Source organism: Chiloscyllium punctatum, chromosome 4 (assembly GCF_047496795.1).
Source record: "Chiloscyllium punctatum isolate Juve2018m chromosome 4, sChiPun1.3, whole genome shotgun sequence".
Taxonomy (NCBI): domain Eukaryota; kingdom Metazoa; phylum Chordata; class Chondrichthyes; order Orectolobiformes; family Hemiscylliidae; genus Chiloscyllium; species Chiloscyllium punctatum.
This window is the reverse complement of record NC_092742.1, coordinates 104,753,308-104,772,433: the sequence shown is the minus strand read 5'-3', so window position 1 is coordinate 104,772,433 and position 19,126 is coordinate 104,753,308. Positions and strand designations below refer to the sequence as shown.

At 43.7% G+C, this 19,126-nt stretch overlaps 1 protein-coding gene across 4 annotated transcripts in view; it reads right to left on the bottom strand.

The window, feature by feature from the left end:
• The window catches only part of LOC140476609 (BRD4-interacting chromatin-remodeling complex-associated protein-like), a 110,646-nt gene that overhangs the window by 8,441 nt on the left and 83,079 nt on the right, over window positions 1–19,126 (bottom strand). For all 4 annotated transcript variants that reach the window (XM_072569467.1, XM_072569465.1, XM_072569466.1 and 1 more), the window contains 3 exons: window positions 16,151–16,299; window positions 8,531–8,625; window positions 7,114–7,216 (listed from right to left, as the gene is read on the bottom strand). In XM_072569467.1, coding sequence (XP_072425568.1) covers window positions 7,114–7,216; window positions 8,531–8,625; window positions 16,151–16,299 — 347 coding nt within the window. The remainder of the gene's footprint in view (window positions 1–7,113; window positions 7,217–8,530; window positions 8,626–16,150; window positions 16,300–19,126) is intronic.

Sequence of the window (19,126 nt, the reverse complement as noted above, 5' to 3'; positions counted from 1 at the left end):
CCGAAGGGCCTGCTTGCACACTGTAAGTAATCTAATCAAATCTAAAGGAGACTGAATACAACTTTTAGGTGATAATTTCTGAGCGAATGATTAAAAAAAAAAATTTTCTTGCACACAATATTCCCTTCTTGTCTTTCGAGATAAACAGTACCTCTTGCTGGGGAGTATTCCCAAATCTGGTTCATTAATGTCCCTTCAGGCAAATCTGCCATCCTCACCTGGTCTGACCTATACATGACTACAGGCCCACAGCAATGAAGGTGACTCTCAATTGCCCTCTGAAATAGCCTATCAAGCCTTTATATTCAAGGGCAGTTAGGGACAGGCAATAAATTCTGGCCAGTCAGTGACATCCACATCCTACAAGAGAATAAAGGTAGCAAGAACTGTCCCATACCTCACACAGTCCACGTACTGCCCAAGGATGAACCCTGCCAGTAAGGCCTGAAGAACTGAGTGACTATCTCATTGTGACACTGTATCTTTGTTTGAAGTATGAATGTAGGTGCCTCAGAGAAGGAGCCTCTCTAATTATCAGCTGACTCTAGTGGTGATCTACTGGAAAGATACCAGAGAAGAAGGACGGAGGAAACAGATTATTTACCTCAGAGCAGAGGGGGTTGAGGAGACAATCACTGGAGATTTAATGGAGGGGTTCTAATAAAGCCAACCCATTCTCTTCTACACTTAGTCCTCATGATCACTTTTCAGCTTCTCTACTGTCCCAGCCTACTATCAATAACCCCTTGTTTACCTACCCTTTGTCACTTGGCTCCAACACTACCTAACTGCTCAGTTCTCCTCCCACCCTCTCTGCACCTCACCTTCAGCATAAATACGATATTTTCCTACCTTCCATCAGTTCCAACGAAGAGTCACCTGACTCAGAACATTAACTCTGCTTTCCACCCACTGATCCTGCCAGACCTGTTGAGTTTCCCCAGCAGTTTCTGTTTTGCTCTGACTCTTCCCAATGTATTTTGAAATTATTTTGCCCCGTCTCAATTTTTACATTTAAAATTTGATCAGCTGTCAATCACTCTTTTCATGCCTGCAATGGGTGTGTGTGTGTGTGTGTGTGATCATTGGGAGCACTCTTGCTCTGAGGCTGTGTGTGTTCAAGACCCACTCCAGACACTGAGCACAAAATCTAAATTGACACCCCAATGCAGTGCTGAGAGAGTGCTGCACTGTCAGAGATATCGTTCTGCAGTTAAGAGTTTGGAAGCACCCATAATCTGGTGAAATTACTATAACTAAGAAGAAGGTAAAAACAATGACTGCAGATGCTGAAAACCAAATACTGGATTAGTGGTGCTGGAAGAGCACAGCAGTTCAGGCAGCATCCAAGGAGCAGCGAAATCGACGTTTCGGGCAAAAGCCTTTCATCAGGAATAAAGGCAGTGAGCCTGAAGCGTGGAGAGATAAGCTAGAGGAGGGTGGGGGTGGGGAGAGAGTAGCATAGAGTACAATGGGTGAGTGGGGGAGGAGATGAAGGTGAAAGGTCAAGGAGGAGAGGGTGGAGTGGATAGGTGGAAAAGAAGATAGGTAGGTAGGACAAGTCCGGACAAGTCAAGGAGACAGTTACTGAGCTGGAAGTTTGAAACTAGGATGAGGTGGGGGAAGGGGAAATGAGGAAACTATTGAAGTCCACATTGATGCCCTGGGGTTGAAGTGTTCCGAGGCGGAAGATGAGGCGTTCTTCCTCCAGGCATCTGGTGGTGAGGGAGCGGCGGTGAAGGAGGCCCAGGACCTCCATGTCCTCGGCAGAGTGGGAGGGGGAGTTGAAATGTTGGGCCACGGGGCGGTTTGGTTGATTGGTGCGGGTGTCTCGCAGATGTTCCCTAAAGCGCTCTGCTAGGAGGCACCCAGTCTCCCCAATGTAGAGGAGACCACATCGGGAGCAACGGATACAATAAATGATATTAGTGGATGTGCAGGTGAAACTTTGATGGATGTGGAAGGCTCCTTTAGGGCCTTGGATAGAGGTGAGGGAGGAGGTGTGGGCACAGGTTTTACAGTTCCTGCGGTGGCAGGGGAAAGTGCCAGAATGGGAGGGTGGGTTGTAGGGGGGCATGGACCTGACCAGGTAGTCACGGAGGGAACGGTCTTTGCGGAAGGTGGAAAAGGGTGGGGAGGGAAATATATCCCTGGTGGTGGGGTCTTTTTGGAGGTGGCGGAAATGTCGGCGGATGATTTGGTTGATGCGAAGGTTTGTAAGGTGAAAGGTGAGCACCAGGGGCGTTCTGTCCTTGTTACGGTTGGAGGGGTGGGGTCTGAGGGCGGAGGTGCGGGATGTGGACGAGATGCGTTGGAGGGTATCTTTAACCACGTGGGAAGGGAAATTGCGGTCTCTAAAGAAGGAGGCCATCTGGTGTGTTCTATGGTGGAACTGGTCCTCCTGGGAGCAGATACGGCGGAGGCGGAGAAATTGGGAATACGGGATGGCATTTTTGCAAGAGATAGGGTGGGAAGAGGTGTAATCCAGGTAGCTATGGGAGTCGGTGGGTTTGTAAAAAATGTCTGTGTCAAGTCGGTTGTCACTAATGGAGATGGAGAGGTCCAGGAAGGGGAGGGAGGTGTCAGAGATAGTCCAGGTAAATTTAAGGTCAGGGTGGAATGTGTTGGTGAAGTTGATGAATTGCTCAACCTCCTCGCGGGAGCACGAGGTGGCGCCAATGCAGTCATCAATGTAGCGGAGGAAGAGGTGTGGAGTGGTGCCGGTGTAATTACGGAAGATCAACTGTTCTACATAGCCAACAAAGAGACAGGCATAGCTGGGGCCCATACGTGTGCCCATGGCTACACCTTTGGTCTGGAGGAAGTGGGAGGATTCAAAGGAGAAATTGTTAAGGGTGAGGACCAGTTCGGCCAAACGAATGAGAGTGTCAGTGGAAGGGTACTGTTGGGGACATCTGGAGAGGAAAAAATGGAGGGCTTGGAGGCCCTGGTCATGGCAAATGGAGGTGTAGAGGGATTGGATATTCATGGTGAAGATAAGGCATTGCGGGCCGGGGAAACGGAAGTCTTGGAGGAGGTGGAGGGCGTGGGTGGTGTCTCGAACGTATGTGGGGAGTTCCTGGACTAGGGGGGATAGGACAGTGTCAAGGTAGGTAGAGATGAGTTCAGTGGGGCAGGAGCATGCTGAGACAATGGGTCAGCCAGGGTGGTCAGGCTTGTGGATCTTGGGAAGGAGGTAGAACCGGGCAGTGTGGGGTTCCCGGACTATGAGGTTGGAAGCTGTGGGTGGGAGATCTCCTGAGGTGATGAGGTTCTGTATGGTCTGGGAGATGATGGTTTTGTGATGGGGGGTGGGGTCATGGTCGAGGGAGCAGTAGGAAGAGGTGTCCTCGAGTTGGCGTTTGGCTTCAGCGGTGTCGAGGTCAGTGCGCCAGGCTACCACTGCGCCCCCTTTATCCGCTGGCTTGCTGGTGAGGTTGGGATTGGAGCAGAGGGATTGGAGGGCTGCGCGTTGTGAGGGTGAGAGGTTGGAGTGGGGGAGGGGGGGCGACAGGTTGAGGCGGTTAATGTCCCGGCGGCAGTTGGAAATGAAGAGGTCGAGGGCAGGTAATAGGCCAGCGCGGGGTGTCCAGGTGGATGCAGTGTGTTGGAGGTGGGCGAAGGGGTCCTCGGAAGGTGGGCGGGAGTTCTGATTGTGAAAGTAAGCTCGGAGGCGGAGGCAACAGAAGAATTGTTCGATGTCACGTCGTGTATTAAATTCATTGATGCGTGGACGGAGGGGGATGAAGGTGAGTCCTTTGCTGAGGACTGATCGTTCGTCCTCAGTGAGTGGGAGGTCTGGAGGGATGGTGAAAACTCAGCAGGGCCGGGAGCTGGGATCTGGTGTGGGTGTGGAGCTGGGAGTGGGGTCGGAGCCAGTACCTGGAGTGGGTGTGATGGTGGGGGGAATGGGGTGGAGTCATGAGAATGGGGTGGAGTAATGTTGCCCTCGGGGTTCTGGGGGGTGGGGATAGTGACAGTGGGGTCTGTGGGGGGCGTGTCAGCAGAATGCAGGTGAGTGGCGCTGGTAGGGCTTTTGCCCGAAACGTTGATTTCGCTGCTTGTTGGATGCTGCCTGAACTGCTGTGCTCTTCCAGCACCACTAATCCAGTATAACTAAGAAGAAGTCAACTGATGGGATTAAAAGCAGATAAGTGCCCACGGGTTGATGGCCTGAACTCGAGGGTATTCAAGGACGTGGCAACAGAGATAATGGATGCATTAGTTGTGATTTTCCAAAATTACTTGATTCTGGAAATGTACCAGTGGATTGGAAACATGCTAATGTGACACCTTTATTCAAAAAAGGAGATAGACAAAAGTGGGGAACTGTAGACCAGTTAGTTTGACCTCTGTAGTGCAGAAGTTGCTGGAGTCAACCATAAAGGAGGAGATAATTGAACACTTCAAAAAGCAAAGCTTAATTCACCAGTGTCAGCAGAGTTTCATGAAGGGTAAGTCATGCTTGACAAACTTGCTGGAGCTCTGTGACAATGTAACCAGTAAGGTGAATAATGGGGAACTGGCCATCAAGTCATAGAGAAGTTCAGCATGGAAACAGACCCTTTGGTCCATCTCGTCCATGACAACCAGATATCCTAAATTAAACTAGTCCCACTTGCCAGCTTTTGGCCCATTTCCCTCCAAACTCTTCTTATTCATATATCCATTTCGATGCTTTTTAAATGTTGTAATTGTCCCAGCCTCCACCACTTCCTCTGGCAGCTCATTCCATTGATGCACCACCCCTGCATTGGAAATTCAACAATATTTCAGTTTTCTATTCTGATAGGAGTTACATTGTTTGGAATAATCTGGTGAGATGTCCAATAGCAACCCCATGATATAAAGACCGTACAAGGGGCAGGACCAAGAGATCTAAACACTTCAGGCTTGCCTTACCATTTAGATCTTAAACCACACTCCCAGAGTATCTTCGAAAGTAAGTGTCAGAAATACAGGTCGTTGCACTAAGGCCATTGGGAGTTGGGAACAGGGGTAGGAATCCATTACTGATACATAGCCATCAGGATGATCCATATCTTGGGACCTCTGCCTTTTTCAAACACATGCTTGGGCAATGTTCACAATAATTGCTGCTCTCTCTGCTATAACAGATTAGATTAGATTACTTACAGTGTCGAAACAGGCCTTCGGCCCAACAAGTCCACACCAACCCGCCGAAGCGCAACCCACCCATACCCCTAAATCTACCCCTTACCTAACACTACAGGCAATTTAGCATGGCCAATTCACCTGACCTACACATCTTTGGACTGTGGGAGGAAACCGGAGCACCCGGAGGAAACCCACACAGACACGGGGAGAATGTGCAAACTCCACACAGTCAGTCGCCTGAGGTGGGAATTGAACCCAGGTCTCTGGCGCTGTGAGGCAGCAGTGCTAACCACTGTGCCACCGTGCCACCCCAGAACAGGTCTTGTTCTGTATGTATGTTGTATATCTAGACTTCCAGAAGGCATTTGACAAGGTGCTGCATAAACAACTGATCCAGAAGGTTAGATCCATGGTGGTTAAGGGTAGAGGACTGGCGTGGATACAAGATTGGCTCACTGAGAGAAAAAAGAGGGTCGATATGAATGTCTCCTTCTCTGGATGGCAAACTGTAACTAGTGGGGTGCCGCAGGGTTCAATTCTCGGACCACAACTATTTACAATCTATATAAATGAATTCAAACAGGGGCAGAGTGTAACATTGCAGAATTCATGGATAATACTAAAATAATTGGAAAAGCAGGCTGTGATGAAAAGCTAGGAGAACCGGCCAGAATCTGACAGATGGAGTTTAATATGGCTAAGTGCGAAGTTGTCCAGTTTGGTAGAAAAAAAAGGTCAAATTATTATTTAAATGGGAAGCATATTCAAAGTGGCTCAGTGCAGAAGGATTTGGTGTCCTTGTGCATGATACGCAGAAAATGAATCTGGCAATTATTGCAAAAGGACTGAATTTTAAAGTGAAGAAGTGCTGTTAAAATTATATGTGGCATTGGTGAAACCACACATGGAATATTTCTGTCCAGTTTTGGTTTCCTTACCTGAGGAAGGATGTGGTGGCACTGGAGGCAGTTCAGGGGAGATTCACCAGGTTGATTCCAGGAATGAAAGGACTGTCATATGAGGAGCGATTGAATAGGTTGGGCTGGTATTTGCTGGAGTTCAGAAGAATGAGGGGTGGGGATCTGACTGAGGTATATAAAATATTAATGGGGATTGATAAGGTCGTCTTCGAACAGATGTTTCTCCTTGTGTGACAGTCTCGATCAAGAGGTCATAGATGTAGAATGAGAGGAGGTCGGTTCAAAATTGAGATTAGAGAAACCACTTCTCTCAGAGGCTTGTGAACTATGGAACTCACTGTCCCCAAAGTGCAGTGGAGGCAGAATCAATCAACAGACTCAAGAAAGAAAGAAATATGTTTCTGATGAAAAGTGGGATAAAGGGCCATGGGAAACAGGCAGGAGAGTGGAGTTGAGACCAGTAAACTGGAGCGTAGAAGGTTGAGGGGTGACCTTACAGAAGCTTATAAAGTAATGAGGAACATAAAGGCCTTTTTCCTATGGAGGGGGAGTTCAAAACTAAACAGCATATTTTTAAAGTGATAGTAGAAAGATTTAAAAAGGATTTGAGGGGCAACTTTTTCACACACAGGGTGGTTTGTATGTGGAATGAGCTGCCAGAGGAAGCAGTAATGCAGGTACAGTTACGACATTTAAAAGACATTAGGATTGGTACTTAGGAAAGGTTTTGAAGGACATGCACCAAATGCAGGCAAGTGGGACTAGTTTAGTTTGGGAAACTTGGTCGGCATGGATGAGTTGGACACAGGGTCTATTTCTGTGCTGTATGACTCTGTGACAATGATCAGCCATGATCATGTTAAATGATGGAGTCCCATGTTTCTACAATGTTACCTCCTGTCAAATCTGCATAATTTCACCAATTGACGTGCTGCAGAAATGTATAAACTCTGACTACAAACGAGGGAGTTATTCTCTCCCGATTGCAGACTCCTGCCAGTTTTAAACTGTGTACAAGCACTAACTCCTGTCTTGTACATTTGCTACTGATTGGATATTTCAAGGGACATCTCACCAGGATTGTTTTTGGCCAATCGTTTAGCTTCCAAGAAGGCCACCTTCTCCTCTTGAATAAACATTCGATCGATCATCACCATCTCAGATGAGGGGTTTGTCCTCTGATAACACAAAAGAAATGAACAAATTGGTTAAGCTGCAGGATTTGGAAACACAGAGGTCATTCAGCCCCTTCAGTATGTTCTCCTTCAATTAGATCAGGGCACTGTCATACTTCAACCCCATTCCCTCAACCTTGCTCCATGTCCCTTGATACCATTCACCAGCAACGAGTTATCATTGCTCATTTCTGAAATGTTCAACTTGTTCCCTTCCAGCCCTTTCAATAACTTTCAGAAAGTTCAGATTTTCACTATCAGTGATGCGAAGACACCCATCTTGATATTCCTCCTGAGTGGCCCAGCTTGTATTCAAGATTGTACCTTCACCTTCCTTACATAGGAAACTTTCTATCTCCAGTATGAAATCTTTTTACATTTCAAACACCTCAGTCAGATAACCCCTCGACCTTCTAAACTCAAGGGCTTTTTGTTTTCTCATTTCAGTGCAACAGAGGGAGAGCATTTAGCCCATTGTGCTTGCACTGGCTGACTGAGCGTTTAACTTTGCACCTCTTGCCTTTTTCCTTTGAAACCCTCAGCATTGCTTCTGTTTAAATAATCATCCAAAGATGTCTTGAATGCCTCAGTTGAATCTGCCCCCGCTACACTTCCAGGCAGTGCATTCCAAAGCCTGACTGATATTTTTTCTCATGTCATATTTGCTTCATTGACAACACACCTTGAAACTGTGCCTTCTGGTTCTCGATGTATTTATGAATGGGAAAAGTTCTCCTGATCCACTCTGTCCTGACCCTCCATGATTTTGAAAAATTCTGTCTAACCTCCTTTTAACATTCTCCCCTCCAAGGATAATAATCCCAACCTGTCCAAAGCTTCCTTCATAGCAAAAGTTTCTCATTTCTGGAACCATTGTCATGGAACCACTTCCACACTCTCTCCAATGCATTCACATCCTTCCAAACTGCTCCTTATAATTTAACAAATTAAACCTTGGAATTAACGGCAAATTGCGAAAGGTAAGATACTACAATATTGCTAGAGATGGGGAGGAAAAAAACAGTCACGGCTGGTACTTTTGCTCACTATCTACCGATTTCTACTGGTTAATATGAATTGGTTCGTGTTAATACTGACTGAGAACTGGATTCGGCTAATCAATGATTGTTTTTTGTTTTCTCCCTCCCCATTCCCTTCATCTCTGCAGAAGTCACTGAGCAACACTCGCTGCCTTCACATGAAGGAGGATCAGTGGGTCAAAGTACTTGCAGACCATCCAGTGGCCTGGAATGCTGCCGTACGTTTTGGATCCCATTTGCACAGAGTTGTGTAGTTAACGCAACATGAACACCTTACCCTAGATTCTTCAAAGAGCAACAGACGGTATTTGTTCAGCATGACCTGCGTTCGTTTGAGGAGTTGCGTTGATATGACCTCAAACTCTTCATCCACTGGGAGAGAAGAATCAGATGGACAGTGAGAAAACTATAAAAATATTCGAGCCTAATCTTGTGAACTTCAATGAGCTTTATGTTTTGGACTCATGAAGATTTGGAATAATGAAGAGAGCTCATTCCTGTGAATGTTTGTATACAATATAAACTACACTTCATCCAGGTTTCTGATATTTGTGGGTTTCTGTCCCCTTTTAATCTCAAGTGAGCTCATGTACAATGTCAGACCAACTTTTATAGAGTCATACAGCATAGAGCAGAACCTTTGGTCCAACCAGTCCATGCCAAACATGTTAACCGACTAAACTAGTCCCACCTGCCTGCACTTGGTCCACATCCATCCAAATGTTTCATATTAGTGAACTTATCTGAATGGCTTTTAAACAGTGTAACTGTACCTGCATCCATCACTTTCCCTGGCATTCCATTCCGAACACAACCCACTCTCTGAGGAAAACGTTTCCCCTCATTTTCTTTTTAAATTTTTCTCCTCTCATCTTAAAAGTATGCCCCCTAGTTTTGAACTCCACCTCCCCCACCGACCTTATTTATGCCCCTCAATTTTATAAATCTCAATAAGGTCATCCCTCAACCTCCCACACTCCAGTGAAAAACGTCCTAGTTTTTCTAATCTCTTTTATATCTCCAACCATCTATTCCCAGCAACACTCTGGTAAATCTTTTCTGAAACCTCTCCAGTTTAGTAATTTACTTCCTATAACAGGCCAACTAGAATTGCATACGTACTCCAGAAAAGGCCTCAACTGTAAAAGTCCTGTAAAACCTCAATGGTATGTCCCAACTCCTATACTCAAAGGGGCAAGTGTGCTAAATGTCTTCTTAACCACCCTGTCTAAATGTAATACCTCACATTTATCCAAATTAAACTCCATCTGCCACTCCTCAGCCTACTGACCCAATTGATCATGTTCTCTCTGTAATCTTAAATAACTTTCCTGAATGTTCACCATACCTCCAATTTTGGTGTTATCTGTAAACTTGCTAACCATGACTCCTATATTCTCATCCAACTGAGTTATATAAATTATAAACAAGAGTGAACTGATCCCTGTGGAAAATTGCTGGTCATAAGCCTCCAGTCCAAAATAAGTCCTTCACTACAATCACCCCCTGTCTCCTACCAAAAAGCCTATTTTGTATTGGCAAACACCATGAATTCCGTGTGATCTAACTTTACTAATTAGTCTACCATGCAGCACCTTGCCAAGGTCCAATTAAACAATGTCCACTGCTCTGCCCTCAATCATATGGCTACTTCATTTAAAAAACTCAACCAAGTTTGTGAGATGGCATTTTCCTCACACAAAACCATGCTGACTATCCCAAATCAATCCTTGTTTTCCAAATGCATGTAAATCCTTTCTTTCAAAATCACTTCCAACAACTTAGCCCCCACCATGTTAGAGTCACAGGTCTGTAATTCTCAGGCTTCTCCTTACAACCTTTCTTAAACAATAACACAACATTAGGCACCCTCCAATCTTCTGGTACTTCATCTACATTTATAGATGATACAAATATTTCTGTTAGGTGCCCTGCAATTTCCTCCCTAACTTCCCACAATGTCCTTGGATACATTTGAATGGGTCCTGGAGGTTCATTTATTTTTATATTTTCACACACCTCCAGTGCTTCCTCTTTAAAGCAAGAGTACTGTACAATTCTTGTGGGACAATCAAAAACCAGAGGCCATCAACACAAGACTGACAGTCATTAATACAAAATGAATTCAGAAGAATTGACCCAGTGAGAAGCAGGAATGTGGAACTTGCTACCACAAACAACAATGGTGGCACACTATCACAGACTGGATTAAGGGTAAAACAATTAAGACATGTGAGGAAGGAAGGAATGAAAGGATATTCAGAAAGGGTGTCGATTTTGGCAGGAAGAATGTAAAGGTATTTTAGTGAGAGGAACTTGGGTTTCCTAATGTATGAATCACAAAAGGTCAGCATGCAGGTACAACAAGTAATAAGGAAAACTAATAGAATGTCATAATTTATTGCAAGGGGAATTGAATATAAAAGTAAGGAGATTATGCTTCAGTTACACGGGGCACTGGCGGAACCACATCTGAGTACTGTGTGCAGCACTGGTCTCCTTGTTAAAGGAAAGATGTAAATGTATTGGAAACAGGTGAGGGAAGCAATGGCATAGTGGTCATTGGGCTAACAATCCAGAACCCAGGCTAATGTTCTGGGCACATGAGTTTGAGTCTGCCATGGCAGGTGATGAAATCTGAATTCAACAAAATAAAAGGCCAATCTAGTATAACCATTGTCATTTGTTGTAAATATCCAAATGGTTCACTACTGTTCTTTAGGGAAGGAAATCTGTCATCCTTACTCAGTCTGGCCTGTATATAACTCCAATTCCTCAGAAATTTGGCTGATTCTACAAAATAAACATTGGCCTCTTAAAGAGTGAGGTTGAGGAAATAATAATGGGCAATAAATAAAAAATACTTTGCATCAGTCTTCACAGACAAAGACATCAGTAGCATGTCAAAATTACTAAATGTTCAAGGGGCTAAGGGGATAGTTCACAAGAAATAAATATAGTAACCCACTAAATAAAAAGTATGAGGGAAACTAATAGGGCCAAAGGCTGGTAAGTACCCTGGACACAATAAGTTGAATCCTAAAATTTAAAGGAAGTAGCTACAGAGATAGTGATACACTATAGTAATCTTTCAAGGTTCCTTAGATTCTAGAGAACAAAGAACGAAGAACATTACAGCATAGGGACAGGCCCTTCGGTCCTCTAAGCCTGCACTGATCCAGATCCTCGATCTAAACCTGTCACCTATTTTCTAAGGGTCTGTATCACTCTGCTCCTTGCCCATTCATGTATCTGACTAGATACATCTTAAATGACGCAATCGTTTCCACTCCTAACACCTCCGCTAGCAATGCATTCCAGGCATCTGCCCAACTCTCCAACCTATCTATATTCTGCTGTATTCTCTGACAGTCCCCTTCACTATCTGCTACTCCACCTGTGTGAAGAACTTTCCACGTATATCTCCCCTAAACTTGTCCCCTCTCACTTTGAACTTGTGACCCCAAGTAATTGAGTCCTCCACTCTGGCCTCAATCAGATCCCCTCTCAACCTCCTTCTTTCCAATGACAATAATCCTAATCTACTCAACCTCTCCTCATAGCTAGCACCCTCCACACTAGGCAACATCCTGGTGAACCTCCTCTGCACCCTCTCCAAAGCATCCACATCCTTTTGGCAATGTGGTGACCAGAACTATACACTGTATTCCAAATGTGGCTGAACCAAAGTCCTATACAACTGTGACATGACCTGCCAACTCTTGTACTCAATACCTCGTCCAATGAAGGAAAGCATACCATATGCCTTCTTGACCACTCTGCTGCGCTGCATTGCCACTTTCAGGGTACAATGGACCTGAACACCCAATCTCTCTGTGCTTCAATTTTCCCCAGGACTTTTCCATTTACTGTATAGTTCACTCTGGAATTGCATCTTCCAAAATGCATCACCTCGCATTTGCCCGGATTGAACTCCATCTGCCATTCCTCTGCCCAACTCTCCAATCTATCTAGATTCTGCTGTATTCTCTGACAGTCCCCTTCACTATCTGCTACTCCACCAATCTTAGTGTCATGATTTGGAGATGACGGTGTTGGACTGGGGTGTACAAAGTTAAAAATCACACAACACCAGGCTATAGTCAATAACAGGTTTAATTGGAAGCACACTAGCATTTGGAGCGACGCTCCTATCACCTGATGAAGGAGCGTCACTCCGAAAGCTAGTGCACTTCTAATTAAACCTGTTGGACTATAACCTAGCGTTGTGTGATTTTTAATCTTAGTGTTATCTGCAAACTTGCTAATGAGGCAACCTACACCTTTCTCCAAATCATTTGTATATATCACATACAACAGTGGTCTCAGCACGGATCCCTGTGGGAGACCAAGGGTCACAGGTCTCCATTTGGATTGACTCCCTTCCACTACTAATCTGTCTCCTGTTGCTCAACCAGTTCTATATCCATATAGCTAGAACACCCTGGACCCCATGCAACTTCACCTTTCTCACTGGCCTACCTCAAGGGGAACCTTATCAAATGCCTTACTAAAGTCCATGTATATGACATCTTACGTCCCTTCCCTCATCAATCAACTTTGTCACCTCCTCAAAGAATTCCATCAGGTTTGTAAGACGTGACCTTCCCTGCATGAAACTGTGCTGCCTATCACTTGAAAGCCCATTTTCTTCCAAATGGGTATATATGCTATCCCTTAGATTAGATTAGATTACATTACAGTGTGGAAACAGGCCCTTCGGCCCAACAAGTCCACACACCGACCCGCCGAAGCGCAACCCACCCATACCCCTACATTTACCCCTTACCTAACACTACGGGCAATTTAGCATGGCCAATTCACCTGACCTGCACATCTTTGGACTGTGGGAGGAAACCGGAGCACCCGGAGGAAACCCACGCAGACATGGGGAGAACGTGCAAACTCCACACAGTTCATCGCCTGAGGCGGGAACTGAACCCGGGTCTCTGGCGCTGTGAGGCAACAGTGCTAACCACTGTGCCGCCCAGTATCTTCTCCAGTAGCTTCCCTACCACTGACGTTAGGCTCATAGGTCTGTAATTACCTGGATTATCCCTGCTACCCTTCTTAAAATAGGGGACAACATTAGCAATCCTCCAGTCTTCTGGGACCTCCCCTGTGTTCAAGGATGCTGCAAAGATATCCGTTAAAGTCCCAGCTATTTCCTCTCTCTTTTCCCTCAGTAACCTGGGATAGATCCCATCCGTTCCTGGGAATCTGTCAACCTTAATGCCTTTTAGAGTACACAACACTTCCAACCTCCTTATGCCAACTTGATCTAGAGTAATCAAAGATCTGTCCCTAATCTCAACATCCGTCATGTCCCTCTCCTCAGTGAATACCGAAGAAAAGTACTAATTAAGAATCTCACCCATTTTCTCTGACTCCACACATTATCTTTCCTCCTTTGTCATTAAATAGGCCAACCCTTTCCCTAGTTACCCTCTTGCTCCTTATATGTGAATAAAAGGCTTTGGGGGTTTCCTGCTTGCGAAGGATATCTCATGACCCCTTTTAGCCTTCATAATTCCTCGTTACAGATTGATCCTACATTCCCAATACTCTTCCAAAGCTTCATCTGCCTTCAGTCACTTAGACCTTTTTCCTCTTAGCTAGTCTTAAAATTTCACCTGTCATCCATGGTTCCCTAATCTTGCCATTCCAATCTCTCATTTTCACAGGAACATATCTCTCCTGAATTCTAATCAACCTCTCTTTAAAAGCCTCCCATATATTGAATGTGGATTTCCCTTCAAACAGCTGCTCCCAATCTATATTCCTCAAATCCTGCCAAATTTTGGGATGGCTTGGCCTTCCCCAATTTAGCACTCTTTCGTTAGGACCACTCTTGTCTTTGTCCATGAGTATTCTAAAACTTATGGAATTGTGATCACTATTCCCAAATAACCCTGTCTGAAACTTCAACCACCTGGCCGGGCTTATTTCCTAACACCAGGTCCAGTGTGGCCCCTTTCCAAGTTGGACCACTTACATACTGCTCTAGAAAACCCTCCGGGATGGTCCTTACAAATTCTGCTCCATCCAGATCTCGAACACTAAGTGAATCCCAGTCAATGCTGGGAAAATTAAAATCTCCTATCACCAGAAGTCCTGAATAATTGGAAAATTGCTAGCATAACATCCTTATTCAAAAGGAGACAAAAAAAAACCTAACTGTAGGACAGTTAGCTTAACATCTTTTTACTGGAAACATGTCAAAAATTTATTATAAAGTCGTAGCAAGGCATTTAGAAATACATTATAAAATCAAGCAGAGTCAACATGGCTTCATGAGGGGAAAACTCATGCCTGACACATTTACTCTGAGGAAGTAACAAGCAGGACAGGTAAAAAGACTCCAGTGAATATAATATATTTGAATTCTCAGAAGGCCTTTGATAAGGCATTGCACATTAGGCTACTAAGACTCTATGGTATTGGGGATAATATTTTAGCATGGATAGAAAATTGGCTAACTAGTAGAAGACAGAGTTGGGGTAATGGGGGCATTTTCGGGATGGCAGCCTGTAACTAGTAGATCAATGCTGGGACCACAAGTAATTATAACATATATTAATAACTTGGTTGAGGAAACAATGTTCTATAGTCATGTCTGCAGATAACACAAAATAGGTGGGAAGGCAAGAGGGGAAGATTGAGATTGTAGAGAGATGTAGAAAGGTAAGTGGCAGGTGAAACATAATGTGGGGAAATGTGAGTTATGCACCTTGGCATGAAGAATAAAGGAGATGAGTATTATTTAAATGGAGAAAGGCTGCAGAGATTTGGTGGTCCATTTGAATAGATCAAAAAAAGCAAGTATCTAAGTTCAATGGTAAAAGGGAAGGCAAATAAAACGCTGGTTTTTATTTTAAAGAGAATGAGTATAAAGATAGGCAAGTCTTGCTAAAACTATACAAGGCTCTAGTCAGGTAACAGCTTGAAGAGTTTTGGCCCTCTTAAAGGAATTGTTTACATGCAGTCTAGAGAAGGCTCACTAGGCTGATCCCAGGTATGGAGTGATTGTCTTAAGAGGAGAGGTTGAGTACATTGAGTCTGTACCCACTGGAGTTTAGAACAATAAAAAAGTGAAAAATATTGAACAAATTGAAACATTTGGCATTCTTAGCAGACTTGACAGGGCAAATGCAGAAAGGTTGTTTCCCAGTGTGGGACCAGAGAGCATAATCTCAGAGTAAGGGCTCACACATTTAAAATGAAGATAACAGGAATTTCTTCTCTCAGAATGTTGTTAATCTATGAAATTCTTTGTGCAGAGGGATTGAGTTGTTAAGTATTTTCAAAGCTGAGGCAGATCTTTAATCAGTAAGGGAAGCAGTAGTTGTGGAGAAAAGGCAGGCAGGTGGAAGTTTGGATAATCAGATCAGTCATGACCTCGTTGAATGTTGGAGCAGACTTGATGAGCCAAAAAGCCTCATTCTGCTCCCAAAGCTTATGGACAATTGACCACTTGCAGGATGAGGACAGGTGACTGCCTGCAGGAAGCCTCAGGAAATACTGCTGAATATGCGGAGCTCTTGGATGTACTTATAGTGTAGATTATGTAGGAGCTCAAACATTTACGACCTTTACACCCACAATACAAATAGCACCAAAGGATGGTTAATCTGCAGCACTTTATTTCAAAGTTTTATGACTGAACCATTTTGTTTTTAAATCAACCTGTTACTCACTACATATCAGAAGTGTGTCATTTTTAGTTTAGTAATTAATCCTGAAGTGATTCTGTGATTGAAATTAATATTTACAGTGACTAAAGTTCTCCAGAGTTCACAATCTAACCGGATAACTAAAGACCATACTGTGCATCAGTTCACTGGCACGTCACACTTTACTCCTCCCCATCCTGTAGCAAAAGACTGTTTTAAAGTACCTTTGTTAAAGTCCACATTAGTTGGTAGTGTCCCTTTACATACATGATAGGGCAGCAGTCTGAATACTGTGTCCTCAAAGGAATTAAAAGGAGTGTTGCAATCAGGCTGAAGGACAGAGGTCTGGTCCTTGTAGAATTTTTCAAGTAATCTGTTTGTGCCACAATTAAAAAGAGAGAGAAACAGTTAGTAAGAAAGCCTGAAAATCCGATTTGTCACATTTCTCTTTGTGGTATCTTGCTGTGTGTTAACTGGCTGCTACATTTCCTACATTGCAATGACTAATCTGTAGGCACTGCAGAGTCTGTAAAGTGCTTTAGTTCACCCCCAGGTTGCGTGCCTTTCTCTTTCCATTTTTCCAAAAATTCATTGAGCACCATCTTCCCTATTTGGGGATGAAGAAGCACTGAAGTGCTTCTTGTCACTGAAGTGCTTTGTCGGGGAGTTCCTGAGGAGTTGGTATTGGGACCCTTATTTTCCCTTATTAGCATTAATGATCTAAAACTTGGTGTGCAGGGGACAATTTCTAAGTCTGCAGATGACACTAAACTTGGGAGAACTGTGAATTGTGAGGATGACACTGTGGAACTCCAAAAGGACATGGACAAGTTGGTGGAGAGGGCAGATAGGTGGTTCAGTGCAGAAAGTATTAGGTAACGTACTTCTGTCAGAATAACATTGAATGACAATATAAAATAGGGGTTACAATTCTAGAGGGGCTGTAGCAGCAGACAGACCTGGGGTTACATGTGAGAAGATTATTCAAAGTGACAGGAGAGGTGGAGTGAACAGTAAATAAAATAGACAATGTTCTTGGCTTTTTTAATAGGGGCATAGAGTACAAAGGCGATGTAGAACTTATATAAGATACTTGTTAGATCTCATCAAGAGTATTATGACCAGTTCTGGGCACCACATTAAAGGAAAAAGATTAATGCATTGGAGCGAATGCAGAAAGAGTTTACTATCATTGTTCCAGGTATGAGAAACTTCAGTTATGAGAATAGACCGAAGCTGAGAATGTTCTCCCTGAAGATAAGAAGTTTGAGATGGAATCTGATTGAGGTTTTCAAAATCCTGAACAGGTTGGACAAAGTAAATAAGGAGAAACTGTTTTTGTCTAATAAAAGAAACCAGAATGAAATGGCAGAGATTTTAAGTGATGTGTAATGGGCAAAGGTCAGGAGACTGGCATTAATCTCTCAAGTGCAGTCACGATGGGCTGAGTGGCCTCCTTTTGTTCCATAATATTCCTGTGATTCTGTGACCTATCCCAATTCATTTAGTCAGCTCTGTCTTCATAATTTCCAAATTACCCTTCTGGAAATTTGAAACATTAGTCTTGACCTACTCTTTTCTATTGAACAGTGAAGTTCAATAATGTTCTGATCACTGTTACCTGGAGAGACCTTTACTTGATGAATTAATTAATCTACTCTAATTTCACTTACCAGATCTCGTACTGCCTGCTCTCTGGTTGGATCTAGAGTGTGCTGCTTAAGAAGCTATCCTTCTATGAACTCATCCTCTAGGCTACTTCTGCCAATGTGATTTGTCCATCCATTTATAAATTAAATTTACTCATAAATATTGCTGTACCTTTGTCACAATCTCCCATTACTTCTAACTATTTGCCCCATTATACAGTGTAGTTATTGTTAGGGAGCTTATAAACGACACTCAAAGTCACTTCTTTGTTATTTCTTATTTTTACTCAAACTGATTGTACAGGTGGAATCTCATGCTACTCAAAACTTAATTTTGCTGGAGTCCAAAATTCAGAATTCTAGTGATGAGATAAAAGCCAAGCGGGTTGTACTTGAACACTGTTGTAACTGATGTTGTTATGCTAGTGTCATTGGGAAGCTTTACAGTAACTTGACAGGGCTGTGGGAACTAGAGACCAGGGTTCACTAAATATTTAAGACTTGCAACCGGCATAAGCACAATTAGCAAGTTTGCAGGTGAAATTACAGTAAGAAAGTGAAAAATAAAGACTAAATTAGGGTTATTGTGCATGTATGTGAATGCAGAGTAGAGGAAATAAGGTTGGAGAGTTGTGGGCAAAAATTGCTGTTTGAAATTATAATGCTGTGGTGATAACAGAGAATTGGCTCAAGGAAAGGTGTTAAAATTGGATGTTACATATTCCTGGGTGAGGAACAATTGGGAACAATGAGATGGGAAAGGCCAATTCAAATGGTGACAAAGTGTGGTCAGCCTAGCCTCACTTTCACAGATAGCCTCTCCCACCAGAAAGACAAATACAGAACTACGGAGAAGCAACTTGGATCAAACACCGGCACCTTGGATATTACGTCATTGCTCAGGTCTAAGCAATCCCTGTTTGAGACTGATGTCCGTTAGACAGATCATTAACTTATTTGATCAGAGATGAATATCCAATCACAACACCAAGATCCAAATGTCCAGTAAGACGAAATTGATGTCTCCACCTGAAGCTTCCCAATTGGAGGAGGAAGTCTAAGTTTAGCTCATGTCTAACCTTGAAAGTCTTCACCTGCCCAACTCAGTTCCTGAACAATGAAATCAAAGGAGTTAGCCTTCCTAGGCTCCTATGTCCATACCATTGGGTTCAATCGTTGTCATCACCAGCAATGGTTCAGTGAAAACAATGCTCAAATATGTGACATCCTGAGCAGAAACAAGCTATCCTCACTGTGTCTGAACCAAGGTCACCAGTCACAAAGACAGTGTTACAATAAATCAAGGCAAATACCCAAAAGGACAACCTGGAAGAGAAGTGGTGGGAGAGGAAGCCCCAGAGGTCTACAAATATGCTGACCGTCATGATATGCAAAGCTTTTTAGAAGACACCACGGCCATACGTAGATCAAGGCCTAATGGACATAATTCCCTTCACTCACTGGATGGCTTCTCTTCTTAAGGATAAGAATACTATCCATTAACACTGAACGAATATTTTGCCCACTGTGAATCCACAGTGGCATCTGATA